This window comes from Gasterosteus aculeatus, chromosome 10, assembly GCF_964276395.1.
Source record: "Gasterosteus aculeatus chromosome 10, fGasAcu3.hap1.1, whole genome shotgun sequence".
NCBI classification, from domain to species: Eukaryota; Metazoa; Chordata; class Actinopteri; order Perciformes; family Gasterosteidae; genus Gasterosteus; species Gasterosteus aculeatus.
Window position 1 is genome coordinate 671,986 of NC_135697.1, and position 13,914 is coordinate 685,899.

At 50.7% G+C, this 13,914-nt stretch overlaps 1 protein-coding gene across 6 annotated transcripts; it reads left to right on the top strand.

Annotated features, from left to right (window-relative positions):
* The first annotated feature begins 206 nt into the window (after positions 1–206).
* ppp1r10 (protein phosphatase 1, regulatory subunit 10) lies at positions 207–12,329 on the top strand. 6 transcript variants are annotated; one of them, XM_078081251.1, is made up of 20 exons: positions 256–407; positions 816–950; positions 1,121–1,200; positions 3,949–4,057; positions 4,168–4,254; positions 4,887–5,022; positions 6,146–6,197; positions 6,273–6,362; positions 6,446–6,574; positions 6,824–6,929; positions 7,063–7,166; positions 7,263–7,396; positions 7,598–7,757; positions 7,838–7,981; positions 8,363–8,609; positions 8,703–8,778; positions 8,859–9,077; positions 10,734–10,851; positions 10,948–11,325; positions 11,525–12,329. In XM_078081251.1, the coding sequence occupies exons 4-20, from the start codon at positions 3,951–3,953 to the stop codon at positions 11,674–11,676; spliced, it is 2,439 nt and encodes an 812-aa protein (XP_077937377.1). In that variant the 5' UTR covers positions 256–407; positions 816–950; positions 1,121–1,200; positions 3,949–3,950; the 3' UTR covers positions 11,677–12,329. The 6 variants fall into 6 exon arrangements, with proteins under 6 accessions (XP_077937378.1, XP_077937375.1, XP_077937377.1 ...); XM_078081253.1 differs by lacking the exon at positions 256–407 and adding an exon at positions 2,464–2,529 and having other exon boundaries at positions 815–950; positions 1,121–1,404; XM_078081254.1 differs by lacking the exon at positions 256–407 and adding an exon at positions 2,464–2,529 and having other exon boundaries at positions 932–950.
* Positions 12,330–13,914: the final 1,585 nt, after the last annotated feature.

The following is a 13,914-nucleotide window of genomic DNA, read 5'->3' on the forward strand; positions in this document are numbered from 1 at the left end:
ATGGCTCATTTTGGGCCACACTAAATAAACTTGGAATTGCGTATTTTAGCTGAAGAAGCACTACAGTGCTCCCCGTTTTAATAGTAACTTGGGCCACACATACAACGCATGTCACACTACTGAATCTGGCTTATTGTCCAGAGGTTCTCAAACTAGTTGAAGATAAATAAAGTAGAAACTAGCGACATCGATACCGGAGCAACCGCAGTGATCAACTGACGTCAACGTTACACGTTCCAAACGTACCGCTAAGCTACGTACACACGGAGATAGCAGCACATTCACACGAAATACCTGATACACTCGTGATGGACGTAAAAGGGAAGGCGAGAGACGGGACAGAGCCTTCGCGATGCCGCTGAGGGAGGCGGCCATGTTTTCTGCCACAGTGGGGTTGGAGGTTAAAGGTGAAAGAGCAAGTGATGATGTAACGGTAGCATATAAAGCGTTGCTTTTTTCAATCATACATATTAATATTATATTGTGTATGTGGAGCCATATTCTGACTTGACATGAAATGTTTTTATGGAGGTTTTTATGGAGATTGTTAAAATTATTCGTTTTCGTCGCAACCATAGTGACGAAGAAACCCCCTGAAAGACAAACAAGTCGCCATTTTAAAGCAGTCGTGTTACATTTATATTTACATTTATATATCAGATCATAACTACAATCCCGCCAGATCAACGGCATCGTTTGGCGTGCTTTGCTGTCCAATGTATCATGCTAATGTACATTGTTTTCAATGTACATCTTGGGAGTATTTCCAAGTAACAGCTTGCAAACTGCGTGGTACGCCATTACGCCCTTGACAGGAGAATTGGAGGTCGGCCATCCACCATTTTGTTTCAGCCGAAACGGAAAAACACGTTACCCGTGACGTAAAAATCGTCACTGCGTATAAAGCCCAAGTCCCTCCTCCGCGCACTCATTCCTGGATTTGGTCGAAGGTAAGTGAAGTCAGAAAGACAGCGGGACTTATTTTCAACATTTTGTCAGTCTAAAATGCGAAGTTCCTACGGAATAATTGCAAGAACAACCAAATGACTTCCGATATAACGGCAGACGACGGAATTCCTTCGGCTCTAAAGTAAAATGTGTCTTTTTGTGTGTTTTGCAGGTATGAGTTCGCTTTGCTGAAGACTTGACACGTCGAGGACTTTTGAACAACTCTACTCAAATTCATATTTTTTTCTTCAAGTAATGGACATTTGATTACTATTTTTTGCCTCCAGTTTGTTCCTGAAGGAAAGGCTAGCTTTCAGCCCCACCCTTAAGAAGTACTTCCAGTTGATATTAAAACCATGAAGGGTTAATAATACAAAATTGATGAAATAAGAGATATAAGTGCCTGAGAAGCACACTCTAATACACCCGTGAAGCTGAGGACCTATAGTTTCCATAGTAAGTTGATTTTTGACGTTAAATCAAGTTAAACTGGTCGTAGACGGAGGGCTGTTAGCGGTAGCTGGCTAGCCGCCACCGTGAGTTAGCTTAGCTGCTTTATAGTATGAGCTCACACAGGAAAGTGGACGGAGGCACAAGGCTCCGTTTCTTTGTGTGTGAGACGGAGTGGACGAGTTGGATAAATTCAAGTTAATTAATAAGTTAATTCGGAAATTATCCATAAGCAATCTATTCATAAAGATTGCCGTAGGCACTGAACAAACTAATTCATGACGTTGGACCTTTTTTTGCCTGCCAGATTCGTTGTATAGGCTGTGCGCCACGGAACGACCAAACACCGCAGTCTATACATAAAGATTGCATTAGCGTGAGGATTGTGGACAGATCTTGTGAAGCACTGTGTGTATACCGATAATTACAGCGCAGGGATCCAGAAAGCCCGCACCACGCACTCGGCAATCTGTGGATAAAGATTGCAGGATGACTCAAGCGAAGCGCTCTTTCGAAACACAAACAGTCGGGATGGTGAAATGGTGGAGGTTTGCCTTTCGTCGTCGGACAGCAGCGGGGGCCGCGTACTCGGAGTTTTTACTAAACCGTCCAGCAGAAAGTACAGAGACGCGCGGTGACTGGCGCTGCTCAGTGCGCGGGGAGCCATTGTTGCTCGCGCGGTGTTGTTCGGCTCGGCCGCCATGGAGGGGCGACGGGGGGCGGGCTCTGATTGGCACGCGCAGCGGGCGACGGAGGGCGGGCTCTGATTGGCGCGCGGCTCCAGGTCCCGCCCCTCTTCCCGGGAGGACCAAAGGCTGCCCGCGTAGAAGAAGAGTTTGACGTTAATTTTAAATATTCAGTAAGGCCTCGATGAATACGCCCCGTTGGTTCACAAACAACATGTCAGTAATGACATTCTGTCGGAAGGCATTTGAGTGTAGTCCTAGTTGTTTTCCATAATGGACCAGTGATGTATGTAGTAACACCAACAATGCATTTCAAAACACGTATTTAGGGCCATAATCTATACTGATCTTGTCTGTGTATTGATTGTGACATTTACAGGAAGTGGGTTATTTGCAGTGTTGTGGAGGTCTGAGGCTAAATATAACTTCTACAACAGTTATCCGGGTAAGACTTAACTGATTCATCACTTTATGACATTTCCAATGAACTGATGTCCTCCAGAATAGCAGGTTCTGCTCTTGAGTTAAAACAGTTCTACCATCTGCACAGTTGTGTGCCTGCAAAAAAGATGCAACCACTGCGTTACTTCAGAGGTTATTCATAAGACCTTCGTTGGTCATTTCTTGTAACCTGTAATGGTGAATGCATTCATACGGGCCTGTTGATTTTTCACCAGCTGTCTTTGTTTGGATCACGTTGGACTTTTTAAAGTTAACAGGTAGACTATTATGACGCGTGGTGTTGTCTTTGTGGTTGTGGAGCTCCCCAGGCGGTGGTGGCGGCGTGTAGACGTGCGTGACCTGTAGATGGAGGGTAGAGGGTGGAACAGATGACACCTGAATGTTTTACTTGGAAATTCCAATTTTTAAGCATTTCATACTTGCAGAGACGTCTTTTCTGTTTTAATCTGGATTTTGACAATTTTCATTTCATCAGATACCACATGAAATTTCTCAATAGAGTTTCCATTAACTGTTGATTCTGTTATCGTTCTACTGGTTTCGATTTTCTTAATGTGAATTATTGTGATAGACATGTGGCATTAAACATTTGATACATTATTACCGGTAAATTTTCTTATAAAAAATTAATCCTGGTGGTTATTCTAGATCCAACAAGACTGACCTTTCCTCTTGTCCCTGGTTCATATTGATATAATGCATTTATTTGTAAAAAAACAAACAAAAACCAGTAACCAGTATTTTGTTGGTCACTTAATAACATGCAGTTTAGTTTCTGAGTGGCTTTTGCTTCGGGCCTGACGGGGAATAAATAACTTGTTGTCTCGCACACAAAGTGACGGTCAGTTTAAACGTCCTGTCCTGAAGTCAACGTCTCGCAGAGCGGACACCGACACCAGCTGATGTCCCGAATGCCTCCAAACATCCCAAGAACAAGGCAGCGAACGGGAATCCTGCTGCACTGTGTGTCAGAGCTCTGTGTTGTGTATGTGAGCCGGTCAGCAGTCAGCAGACATCGTCTCTTCTCTGCTTTACTGACAGTAGCTTCCTCTGGGAGACGTCCTCACACCCCCGTGATGGCTCCTGCTTGGCTGCTGGTGCTGATATTTGGTGTTGTGAGTGAGGTGGTTAGACGTCCGTGTTGATGGACCCACGGCGGGGGGTAGATGGTGTGCAGTGTTGAGGTGCCAGTCTTGTACTGTTACGGGCTGATTGTGTCCCATGTGAAGGGGCTTGGAAGGATACTGATCAGAGCTGTAAAGTCCTTGTTCCTCAGGCTCCTTTTTCTCTCTGGCAAGCAAACAGTCCCCACTAAACAGCACCTGAACACCTTTGACCAGATACCAACTCTTTGCTACACAGAACACACACAGTTCACTCATGGTTTGCGTGTGTGTTTCAGACATGGCAGGGGGACCGGTGGACCCCAGAGAGATCCTGAAGAGTGTGGAGCCTCTGCTGGGGAAAGATGGAGAGCTCCGCAGTCTGGAGGGGGTCCCAAAGGTGTACAGGTGAGAAACTGAGAGGAGGCTGAACTCATTATGGGCGCGACCTTTGCCCTTTGCCCTTCTTGACTGCACCGTGTTATATCTTCATACTTGTGCTTTTCTTTTTAATGCAGCCTTATGAAAGCTTCTACCAAGATGGTCAGTAGATGTATGTACCTGAGCATCTTGCTGCAGACCAAATCCCACGATGTTCTGAACAGGTGGGCTTTACTCTTTCTTCATATGCTGGATATTGCAAGCCTGGTTCTTATAACATCAATATTAACAATATAATGGAAATATTATATTGCATTTGAAGAAATCAACTTACACTGTTTCTTTCCTTTCACGTCAAATTAATTTATTTCAGTTAAATTATACTGAAATAAACTAACCTGCATTTACTTGTGTTTAAAAATGCATCAATAAACCACATTGTTTGGGCTCAAACCGTATAAAAAAACATGCTTCTCGAGTCAGTATCAAGATCCAATCACATCTGTGTACATTGTTATAATAGTACGCATCAATCAATTGCACCAAACACATATTTTGTCACACCAAAGCGTTTTCTGTTCGTGATACGATTCGATTTGAGAACATAACTGAACTCTGAAGCAGACAAACACAAACCAGAAATGAATACCACAGAACAATGTTGTGTTTATGTATTTTATTCAGAATCAATTTCACATAAAACATTGTGAGAAAGTCACGGTGCCAACATCCGAGAGAAGGGAGAGACAGTAACGTGATAGCAGCTTCTGAACATAATCTGTTACTAGCATGCTTCCATTGGTCTTTTGATCCGTGAAGATCTGCATCCTTCATCCTTCTTCTCTCATTCATCCAGGTTTATCAGAGTCGGTGGCTACAAGATGCTAAACGCCTGGCTCACCTACTCCAAAACCACCAACAACACCCCCCTGCTGCAACTCATCCTGCTCACGCTGCAGAAGTTGCCTCTCAAAGTGGACCACCTCAAACAGGTACTGTCTCTGTCCATCCACCACCAGAACCCTGGTCCACCATCCACTAGAACCCTGGTCCATCATCCAGTAGAACCCTGGTCCACCATCCACTAGAACCCTGGTCCATCATCTACTAGAACCCTGATCCATCATCTACTAGAACCCTGATCCATCATCTACTAGAACCCTGGTCCACCATCCACTAGAACCCTGGTCCATCATCTACTAGAACCCTGGTCCATCATCTACTAGAACCCTGGTCCACCATCCAGTAGAACCTTGGTCCACCATCCACTAGAATCCTGGTCCACCATCCAGTAGAACCCTGGTCCATCATCCACTAGAACCCTGGTCCACCATCCACTAGAACCCTGGTCCATCATCCACTAGAACCCTGGTCCACCATCCACTAGAACCCTGGTCCATCATCTACTAGAACCCTGGTCCACCATCCACCAGAACACTGGTCCACCATCCTGTAGAACCCCGGTCCGTCATCCACTAGAACCCCGGTCCATCATCCACTAGAACCCCGGTCCATCATCCAGTAGAACCCCGGTCAACCATCCAGTAGAACCCCGGTCAACCATCCAGTAGAACCCCGGTCCACCATCCAGTAGAACCCCGGTCCACCATCCAGTAGAACCCCGGTCCATCATCCAGTAGAACCCCGGTCCATCATCCAGTAGAACCCCGGTCCATCATCCAGTAGAACCCCGGTCCATCATCCAGTAGAACCCTGGTCCATCATCCAGTAGAACCCCGGTCCACCATCCAGTAGAACCCGGTCCATCATCCACTAGAACCCTGGTCCACCATCCACTAGAACCCTGGTCCACCATCCAGTAGAACCCTGGTCCATCATCCAGTAGAACCCCGGTCCATCATCCAGTAGAACCCTGGGCCACCATCCAGTAGAACCCTGGTCCATCATCTACTAGAACCCTGGTCCATCATCCAGTAGAACCCTGGTCCATCATCTACTAGAACCCTGGTCCATCATCCAGTAGAACCCTGGTCCATCATCCAGTAGAACCCCGGTCCACCATCCAGTAGAACCCTGGTCCACCATCCACTAGAACCTTGGTCCACCATCCAGTAGAACCCTGGCTTTAGTATCTGACATCTCTTTCCCTTCCAGAACAACACAGCCAAGCTGGTGAAGCAGCTGAGCAAGAGCGCGGACACTGAAGGTCTGTGAGCTTCTTTCAAACATGAATGATTGCATGAGGAGGAGACGTGCTCATGTTGCGGTGTTTCCCTCTCAGAGCTGAGGAAGTTGGCGTCGGTGCTCGTAGAGGGCTGGATGGCTACAATCCGTTCCCAGAGTGTGTCGAGCAGCAGCACCTCTCCTGCTGGTGAGCAGCCCTCATTTCTTCCCAGTGAAGCGTGCACAGTTTCTACCTGCAACACATACTGACACGTTCCATCTCGCCTCCAGATAAGAAAAAGAAGAAAGTGGAGGGCAAGCTACCCGTTCGGGACGTGAAGGAGAAGAGTGGAGAGGAGGAGAAGAAGAAGGAGAAACCTAAAGCTCACGCACCGAGCCACGCAAAGATCCGCTCCATTGGTAAACAGAACCGTCCTGAATGTCACGTGATCACGTCCAGTATGATGCTGATATCATGGCTCAAAGCCACGTCACTGGAACCACGTAACACACGCGTATATCCATTCGCCTACCGGGTACCCAGGAAGAGGAGACGCCATGTCCCGCCACAAACTCAAATGTGTCCAAATCTCATGTGTTATTGTCCACTAGCAGCTGCTGGCCGTCATCTTCTCTCTGTAAATAATGGATATGCTCTTTGTTGTGTAGGATTGGAGATGGACACTCCCAGCATGGCCCCTGCTAAGAAGACGCCCACCGCCCCGCAGCTGGGGGACAAGTACAACATCAAGCCTCCAGTCCTCAAGAGGCTAAGGTACTGAACCCTCCGTGTCTCTGGTAATACAGCAGCGTCCTGTGCTGGATTCACACCGCTGGCTCAGGACTGCCCCCTGCTGGCCGATGACAGTGCTTCAATGTTTTCTTTTGTGTCCCCTTTCCTCCACTAGCTCTGGTCCAGCAGATGCTCCACCGCTGGAGAAGAAATACAAACCTCTGAACACCCCCTCTAACTCTGCCAAAGAGATCAAAGTGAAGATCATTCCAGCACAGCGTATGTTTAAGCCCACGGCCTCATTTGAAACGCATGTAAGAGAGAGACATGATGGTGGTGTGTGATGTTCTCCGCTCTCTTGTGTCCTCACTGCAGCGATGGAGTGCACAGGGTTCCTGGACGCTCTGAACTCTGCTCCAGTGCCTGGGATTAAGATTAAGAAGAAGAAATCTGGTGCTGGTACTACCCCCAATACCACTACCAAGGCCAACTCCCCCACGTCTAACAAGGTACACACCCATCCCATTCTGAGCAGCCTGAGGATATTTGACTTATAGTCTTCAGAACAAATGTTGTTTGCATTTGAACCAAACATGAAAGATTTATCAGAACTGCCGGTGCACAGAAGTGAGGAACGTCAGACTCCAAGAAGCTGTAAACATCTCTGTCTTTTTGCAGTCAAGATAAAGTCCAATACTCTTTGTCTGCAGGGAAGTCCATTTGACAGCAAACCTTCTTCGTATTCTTCATCTTCTGCAAAACCGTCATCTCCAGAAACAGCTGCTTCCATCACTCCTGCTGATGAAAACCAGGAGCTGGAGCGGCCCGGGACCCCTGTTCCCTCTGAGGAGGCCGAGGCCTCTGACAACGGTACGGTCCTTGAGGTGATGATGATGACCTTAGTGAAGTTCATTCAGTCAGCCTCCTGACGTGGTCCCGTTGCTTTGTAGGCGAGAAGCCGAACGCTCTGGCAGAACCACGGGGAGAAGAAGAGAGCTTGACCAAGAAAGGCAAGAAGAAGAAGACAGTTCACTGGGCTGAGGAGGAGCAGCTCAAACACTACTTCTACTTTGATCTGGATGAGACAGAGAGAGGTAAGGACATGAACCCCTGTGGGACTATCGCTTTCACAGCTGATCCAAAATGTGAGAGAGGGGAGAGAATAGAAATATTAGAGAGGTCCTAGGTCCCTCCCTAATATTCCTTTATATTGTGGTTTCTCACCAACACATCATGATGATACTCGTTTTCACCAAACATGTTGTCCCTGAGGGGAACCTTTGTTCCCTGTCTGTCCCCTTACTGAATCACAATGACAGAATATGCTCAATGTACTGATCGCATATCGAGGTTGGCCAGTCAGACTTCCTGTATTTCTGTGGCGTTGTGAGGGTTTAGGCAAAGTGTCATTGATGTGACGCCGGTTCCGGTACCCAACGCTCCTCATGACTCATCTTATTGCACATAATTCACAGTTAACGTCAACAAGATCAAGGACTTTGGCGAGGCTGCCAAACGAGAGCTGATGATGGACAGGCAGACGTATGAGATGTCCCGCCGGCTCTCTCATGACACCATGGAAGAAAGGGTCCCCTGGACCCCCCCAAGGCCCCTGACGCTGACCGGCAGCCTGGTCATCACTGGCACCAACAGCACAGAGAAACTCTCCCAGAGAGACCGTGAGATGGGCATCCTGCAGGAGATCTTCCTCACCAAGGAGAGGTCAGGCCCTTTCTGTGTTCATTTTAATCTCGATTCTCCACACAAGAGGCTCTCCAGTGATGCTAATGGTTTTCCAAATTGTCTTGTTACTAGTGTGCCCGATAGTCCACATGAACCAGACCCGGAGCCTTATGAGCCCATGCCCCCCCGTCTCATTCCTCTGGACGAGGTTAGTGCATTCACATCACTCACTGGCAACAGTTGGCCTTCCTGTCGCTTCCCTCCAACGAACACATTTTGTGCACGCAGGACTCCACCACGCAGGAGGACGGATATGTGGAGCCCATGGACACGGCGTCCCAGCACGGCTCTGCTTTGGCCCTGACCGAGAGCTCCAAGCTGCCCCCGGTGCTGGCCAACCTCATGGGCAACCTGAGCAGCACCTCCCGCAGCCCACAGGCCACGCCCACAGTCAGCAACCCCGTGGCCCCCACTGTCAACGTCCAGGAGCTGCTCTCATCCATCATGGTACGTACGTGTGCAGAGCTCACCGAATTCCCTCCGCCGGCGTGTCGCCGGCGTGTCGCCGGCGTGTCGCTGGCGTGCCGCTGGCGTGTTGCTGACGTGTCACTGACGTGGTGCCGACGTGGCGCCGACGTGTCGCTGGCGTGGCGGCGACGTGGCGCCGGCGTGTCACTGACGTGTCACTGACGTGTCACTGACGTGTCACTGACGTGGCGCCGACGTGTCACTGGCGTGTCACTGACGTGGCGCCAACGTGGCGCCGACGTGTCACTGACGTGTCGCTGGCGTGTCACTGACGTGCCGCTGACGTGTGGTTGGCGTGTCGCTGACGTGCCGCGGACGTGCCGCTGACGTGCCGCTGGCGTGTCGCTGACAGGTTGCTGGCGTGTCACTGACGTGCCGCTGACGTGTGGTTGGCGTGTCGCTCACGTGCCGCGGACGTGCCGCTGACGTGCCGCTGGCGTGTCGCTGACAGGTTGCTGGCGTGTCACTGACGTGCCGCTGACGTGTGGTTGGCGTGTCACTGACGTGTCACTGACGTGTCACTGACGTGGCGCCAACGTGGCGCCGGCGTGTCGCTGGCGTGCCGCTGGCGTGTTGCTGACGTGTCACTGACGTGGTGCCGACGTGGCGCCGACGTGTCGCTGGCGTGGCGGCGACGTGGCGCCGGCGTGTCACTGGCGTGTCACTGACGTGTCACTGACGTGTCACTGACGTGGCGCCGACGTGTCACTGGCGTGTCACTGACGTGGCGCCAACGTGGCGCCGACGTGTCACTGACGTGTCGCTGGCGTGTCACTGACGTGCCGCTGACGTGTGGTTGGCGTGTCGCTGACGTGCCGCGGACGTGCCGCTGACGTGCCGCTGGCGTGTCGCTGACAGGTTGCTGGCGTGTCACTGACGTGCCGCTGACGTGTGGTTGGCGTGTCGCTCACGTGCCGCGGACGTGCCGCTGACGTGCCGCTGACGTGTCACTGACGTGGTGCCGACGTGGCGCCGACGTGTCGCTGGCGTGGCGGCGACGTGGCGCCGGCGTGTCACTGACGTGTCACTGACGTGTCACTGACGTGTCACTGACGTGGTGCCGACGTGGCGCCGACGTGTCGCTGGCGTGGCGGCGACGTGGCGCCGACGTGTCGCTGGCGTGGCGGCGACGTGGCGCCGGCGTGTCACTGACGTGTCACTGACGTGTCACTGACGTGTCACTGACGTGTCGCTGGCGTGGCGGCGACGTGGCGCCGGCGTGTCACTGACGTGTCACTGACGTGTCACTGACGTGTCACTGACGTGTCACTGACGTGGTGCCGACGTGGCGCCGACGTGTCGCTGGCGTGGCGGCGACGTGGCGCCGGCGTGTCACTGACGTGTCACTGACGTGTCACTGACGTGTCACTGACGTGTCGCTGGCGTGTCGCTGACAGGTTGCTGGCGTGTCACTGACGTGCCGCTGACGTGTGGTTGGCGTGTCGCTGACGTGCCGCTGACGTGCCGCTGACGTGCCGCTGGCGTGTCGCTGACAGGTTGCTGGCGTGTCACTGACGTGCCGCTGACGTGTGGTTGGCGTGCCGCTCACGTGCCGCGGACGTGCCGCGGACGTGCCGCGGACGTGCCGCTGACGTGCCGCTGGCGTGTGGCTGACGTGTCGCTGTCTGTCCGCAGGGTGCTTCTGGTAACCAGTCGACTGAGGACTTGATCAAGCAGCCTAACTTCTCGGACAAGATTAAACAGCTACTGGGCTCTCTCCAGCAGACCCAGAACCAGGGAGGACCTCCACCAGGTGAACCCCACGTCTCCTCCCTGTGCCGTAGCATCATGGCCCCCTGTGGGGGTCCTGTTCCTCGTTCTTATGTAACCTGCTTGTCTTTCCATCTAGTCAACCCTGGTTTGCTGGGTCACGGTCCAGGCATGAACAATATGAACAACATGAACATGCACATGCAGATGCCCATGAACGGCGGCTACCCACCCAACAACCCGCCCGGGGGTCCTCGCTTCAACCACCCTCCACCCCCTCACAACCACGGCCCGCCTTTCAACAGCGGCGGAGGCCCGCGCATGATGGGGCCGCCACCGGGCCAGGGCCAGGGCCGCGGGGACAATGGCAACTACTGGGGAGATGATTCCATGAGAGGGGGGCCCCACAGGGGGGGCCACTTCCACCGAGGAGGCCGAGGCCGAGGAGGAGGAGGAGACCTGGGCTTCAGGGGCAGAGGACGAGGGGGGCCCAGAGGAGGACACAACAACATGAATGGTATGTGGGACACGGGCCTCAGAATAACCCGAATGAAATCACAGCCAGAACGTATGTAGATTTAGGGGGGGGGGGGGGGGGGGGCACTTCCTGCTCCGGCTGCAGTCAGAGACCCACACGTCTCCCCAGCCAGTCTTACGGTTCTGCAAATGAGGTGTGTGTCGCGTGATTGTAACTGTGCTCCATCTCCTCCTGGCAGACATGTCCAAGAGGCCCGTGTGTCGTCACTTCATGATGAAGGGAAGCTGCAGGTACGAGAGTAACTGTGCTTTCTATCACCCTGGGGTAAACGGACCCCCGCTGCCACCCAACCACCCCGCTAACAACCAGCACCCACAGCACGGACACTAGGGCCCTGCTGGCGAGCGGTGATCCAACCCTGCACCTTCCGCGACGCCGGCCCGGAGCAGCTAGCTGAGGGGAGAGCGATGCCACGGCGTTTTTATTGGGTCATTTTAAACAGCGACCCTGTCTGAGCCAGCACCACTGAATCTGTCCTGCGCTGTGCTTGTCTTCCTGTGCACGTGTGATATTGTATCATATTCCCTTCATGAAGTCAGACAAGTGACAGCAGCATTTCGGAAGCACTTAATGAACCCATGACTCGCTGACCCCGAGGCAAAGGTCATGGTGCTCAGACGGGGTTCTTCCAGCTGCTGCTGCTGAATGGGACGACGTGGACAGGACCAGCCACAGCGCGTGTCCCCATCCCAAGTGTGTGACGTGGGTCTGTCAGTCATCTGTAGTCTGGGGGGTTCAGCCATATGACTGTTTTCTGTGAAAACGATGACCTTTGTGTCTCTTGTGGGACTGTGATAATCTATTGGTTGTTGTTTTTTATTTTATTTTCATGCGATCATCAGAATATCGGCCCTTTTTTAAGGTGGGTTCAGTTTTTGTCGGTATGAAATGTTTGTAAGAATACAAAATGCACATTCATGCTCAGTCATATTTTCTGTTGAATTATTTTGTACAAAGTGTATTGAATAAATGTCAAACATAAATGCGCTGTGTTTAGTGGATACGGGTATGACCGCTCACAGGTTCTTCACCCAGCGCCGCTCAATAAACACTCATGGCTGCAGCTGAAGGCGGCGCACAGTGACAGCGTGACGCAGAAGCCAACTCTCACCGGACGGAGCTGACGCTGGCACTCCGGGTTCATCCCGCGGGGGAACTGTGGTCCACATGACTTCCTGCTGTGAGATGATGGCAATAGATGTATTCTGTCTGTGCTACAAACACTTCAATTCATTTTATTTTTACTGCCCAAAATCACAAAGTACAAGTTTTCCTCGGAGGGCTTTAGGCTGTGCATCCTCACAACTCCCCCCACCATGTACTGACCCTGAATGAACCTGAACCCAGCTAATGGGTCAACGCACCATGTGTCTGCACAGCAGAAGGTTGTGAGCGCGTTAGCATTTAGCTCACGCAGCACCGTGTCCCACTCGTAGCTTCGCTGTGACTCGACACACCTGATGATCTTTACATTTACATACAATCAGAACATATGTGGCTACTCAGAGAGCACAACATGTGTTATTTATTCATACTTCTGCCTTTATTGAGCTGGTGAGAACAGTCAAACATTCTGGTATGTGTGGATAAGGAGAACTAGTATTACACACACATGTCGTCACACGTTCATTGGTCATTATTAAAGAATCAACTTGATCGACTCGGCACCTGGACCCTCACATCGGGTCTGATTAGGAGGGACGGCATCCATCCCACTTTGGATGGAGCTGAACTTCTTTCTAAGAACCTGACCCAGTTTCTTAGTGGACTTAATCCATGACCCAGAGTTCAGACCAGGGAGCAGAGTCGCAGTCTTACACACTTCTCTGCGCTTCAATCTGAGCAGTCACTCAGCATAATGAACCCTATAGAGACCTTGTCTGCCCCACGGACACACTTATCTAAGTTAAAGGTAAACAACCCAGGAGTTGTAGTAAATAACTTAATTAAAGTTAAAACTAATAATGCAATAGTGCAACAAAATAGGAGAATTAAAGGGGGTCTTTTGAAGATCAGATCTCTGTCATCTAAAGCTGTTTTGGTAAATGAACTAATATCAGATCACCATGTCGATATATTTTGTCTTACTGAAACGTGGTTGTTGAATGGGGAATATTTCTGTTTAAATGAAGCGACTCCTCCGAGTCTTGTTAATACTCATATTCCCCGAAGCACAGGCCGAGGGGGGGGGGAGTGGCAGCTATTTATGACTCCTGCCTTTTAATAAACGTTAAACCTAAGGTGGATTATAACTCATTTGAAAGCCTGGTTCTCTTTGTAATAGTGTACAGGGCCCCAGGTCTTTATTCAGAATTTCTTTCTGAATTTTCACAGTTCTTAACGAGTTTGGTCCTTAAAACGGACAAGGTAATTATTGTGGGTGACTTTAACATTCATGTGGATGTCGACAACGACAGCCTTAGTACTGCATTCCTTTCATTGTTAGATTCAATCGGTTTCTGTCAGTGTGTAAATAAACCAACTCACTGTTTTAACCACACTCTCGACTTGGTGCTTGTGTATGGGATTGGGATTGAACATTTAACAATTTTTCCACAGAACCCTCTC

Coding starts and splice junctions, on each gene's coding strand:
- ppp1r10 (XM_078081249.1), top strand. CDS start 353: ATGCCGCTGAGGGAGGCGGCCATGTTTTCTGCCACAGTGGGGTTGGAG. Junction 4,255..4,886: donor TCCCACGATGTTCTGAACAG/GTGGGCTTTACT, acceptor TCATTCATCCAG/GTTTATCAGAGTCGGTGGCT. Junction 6,575..6,823: donor CGCAAAGATCCGCTCCATTG/GTAAACAGAACC, acceptor TTTGTTGTGTAG/GATTGGAGATGGACACTCCC.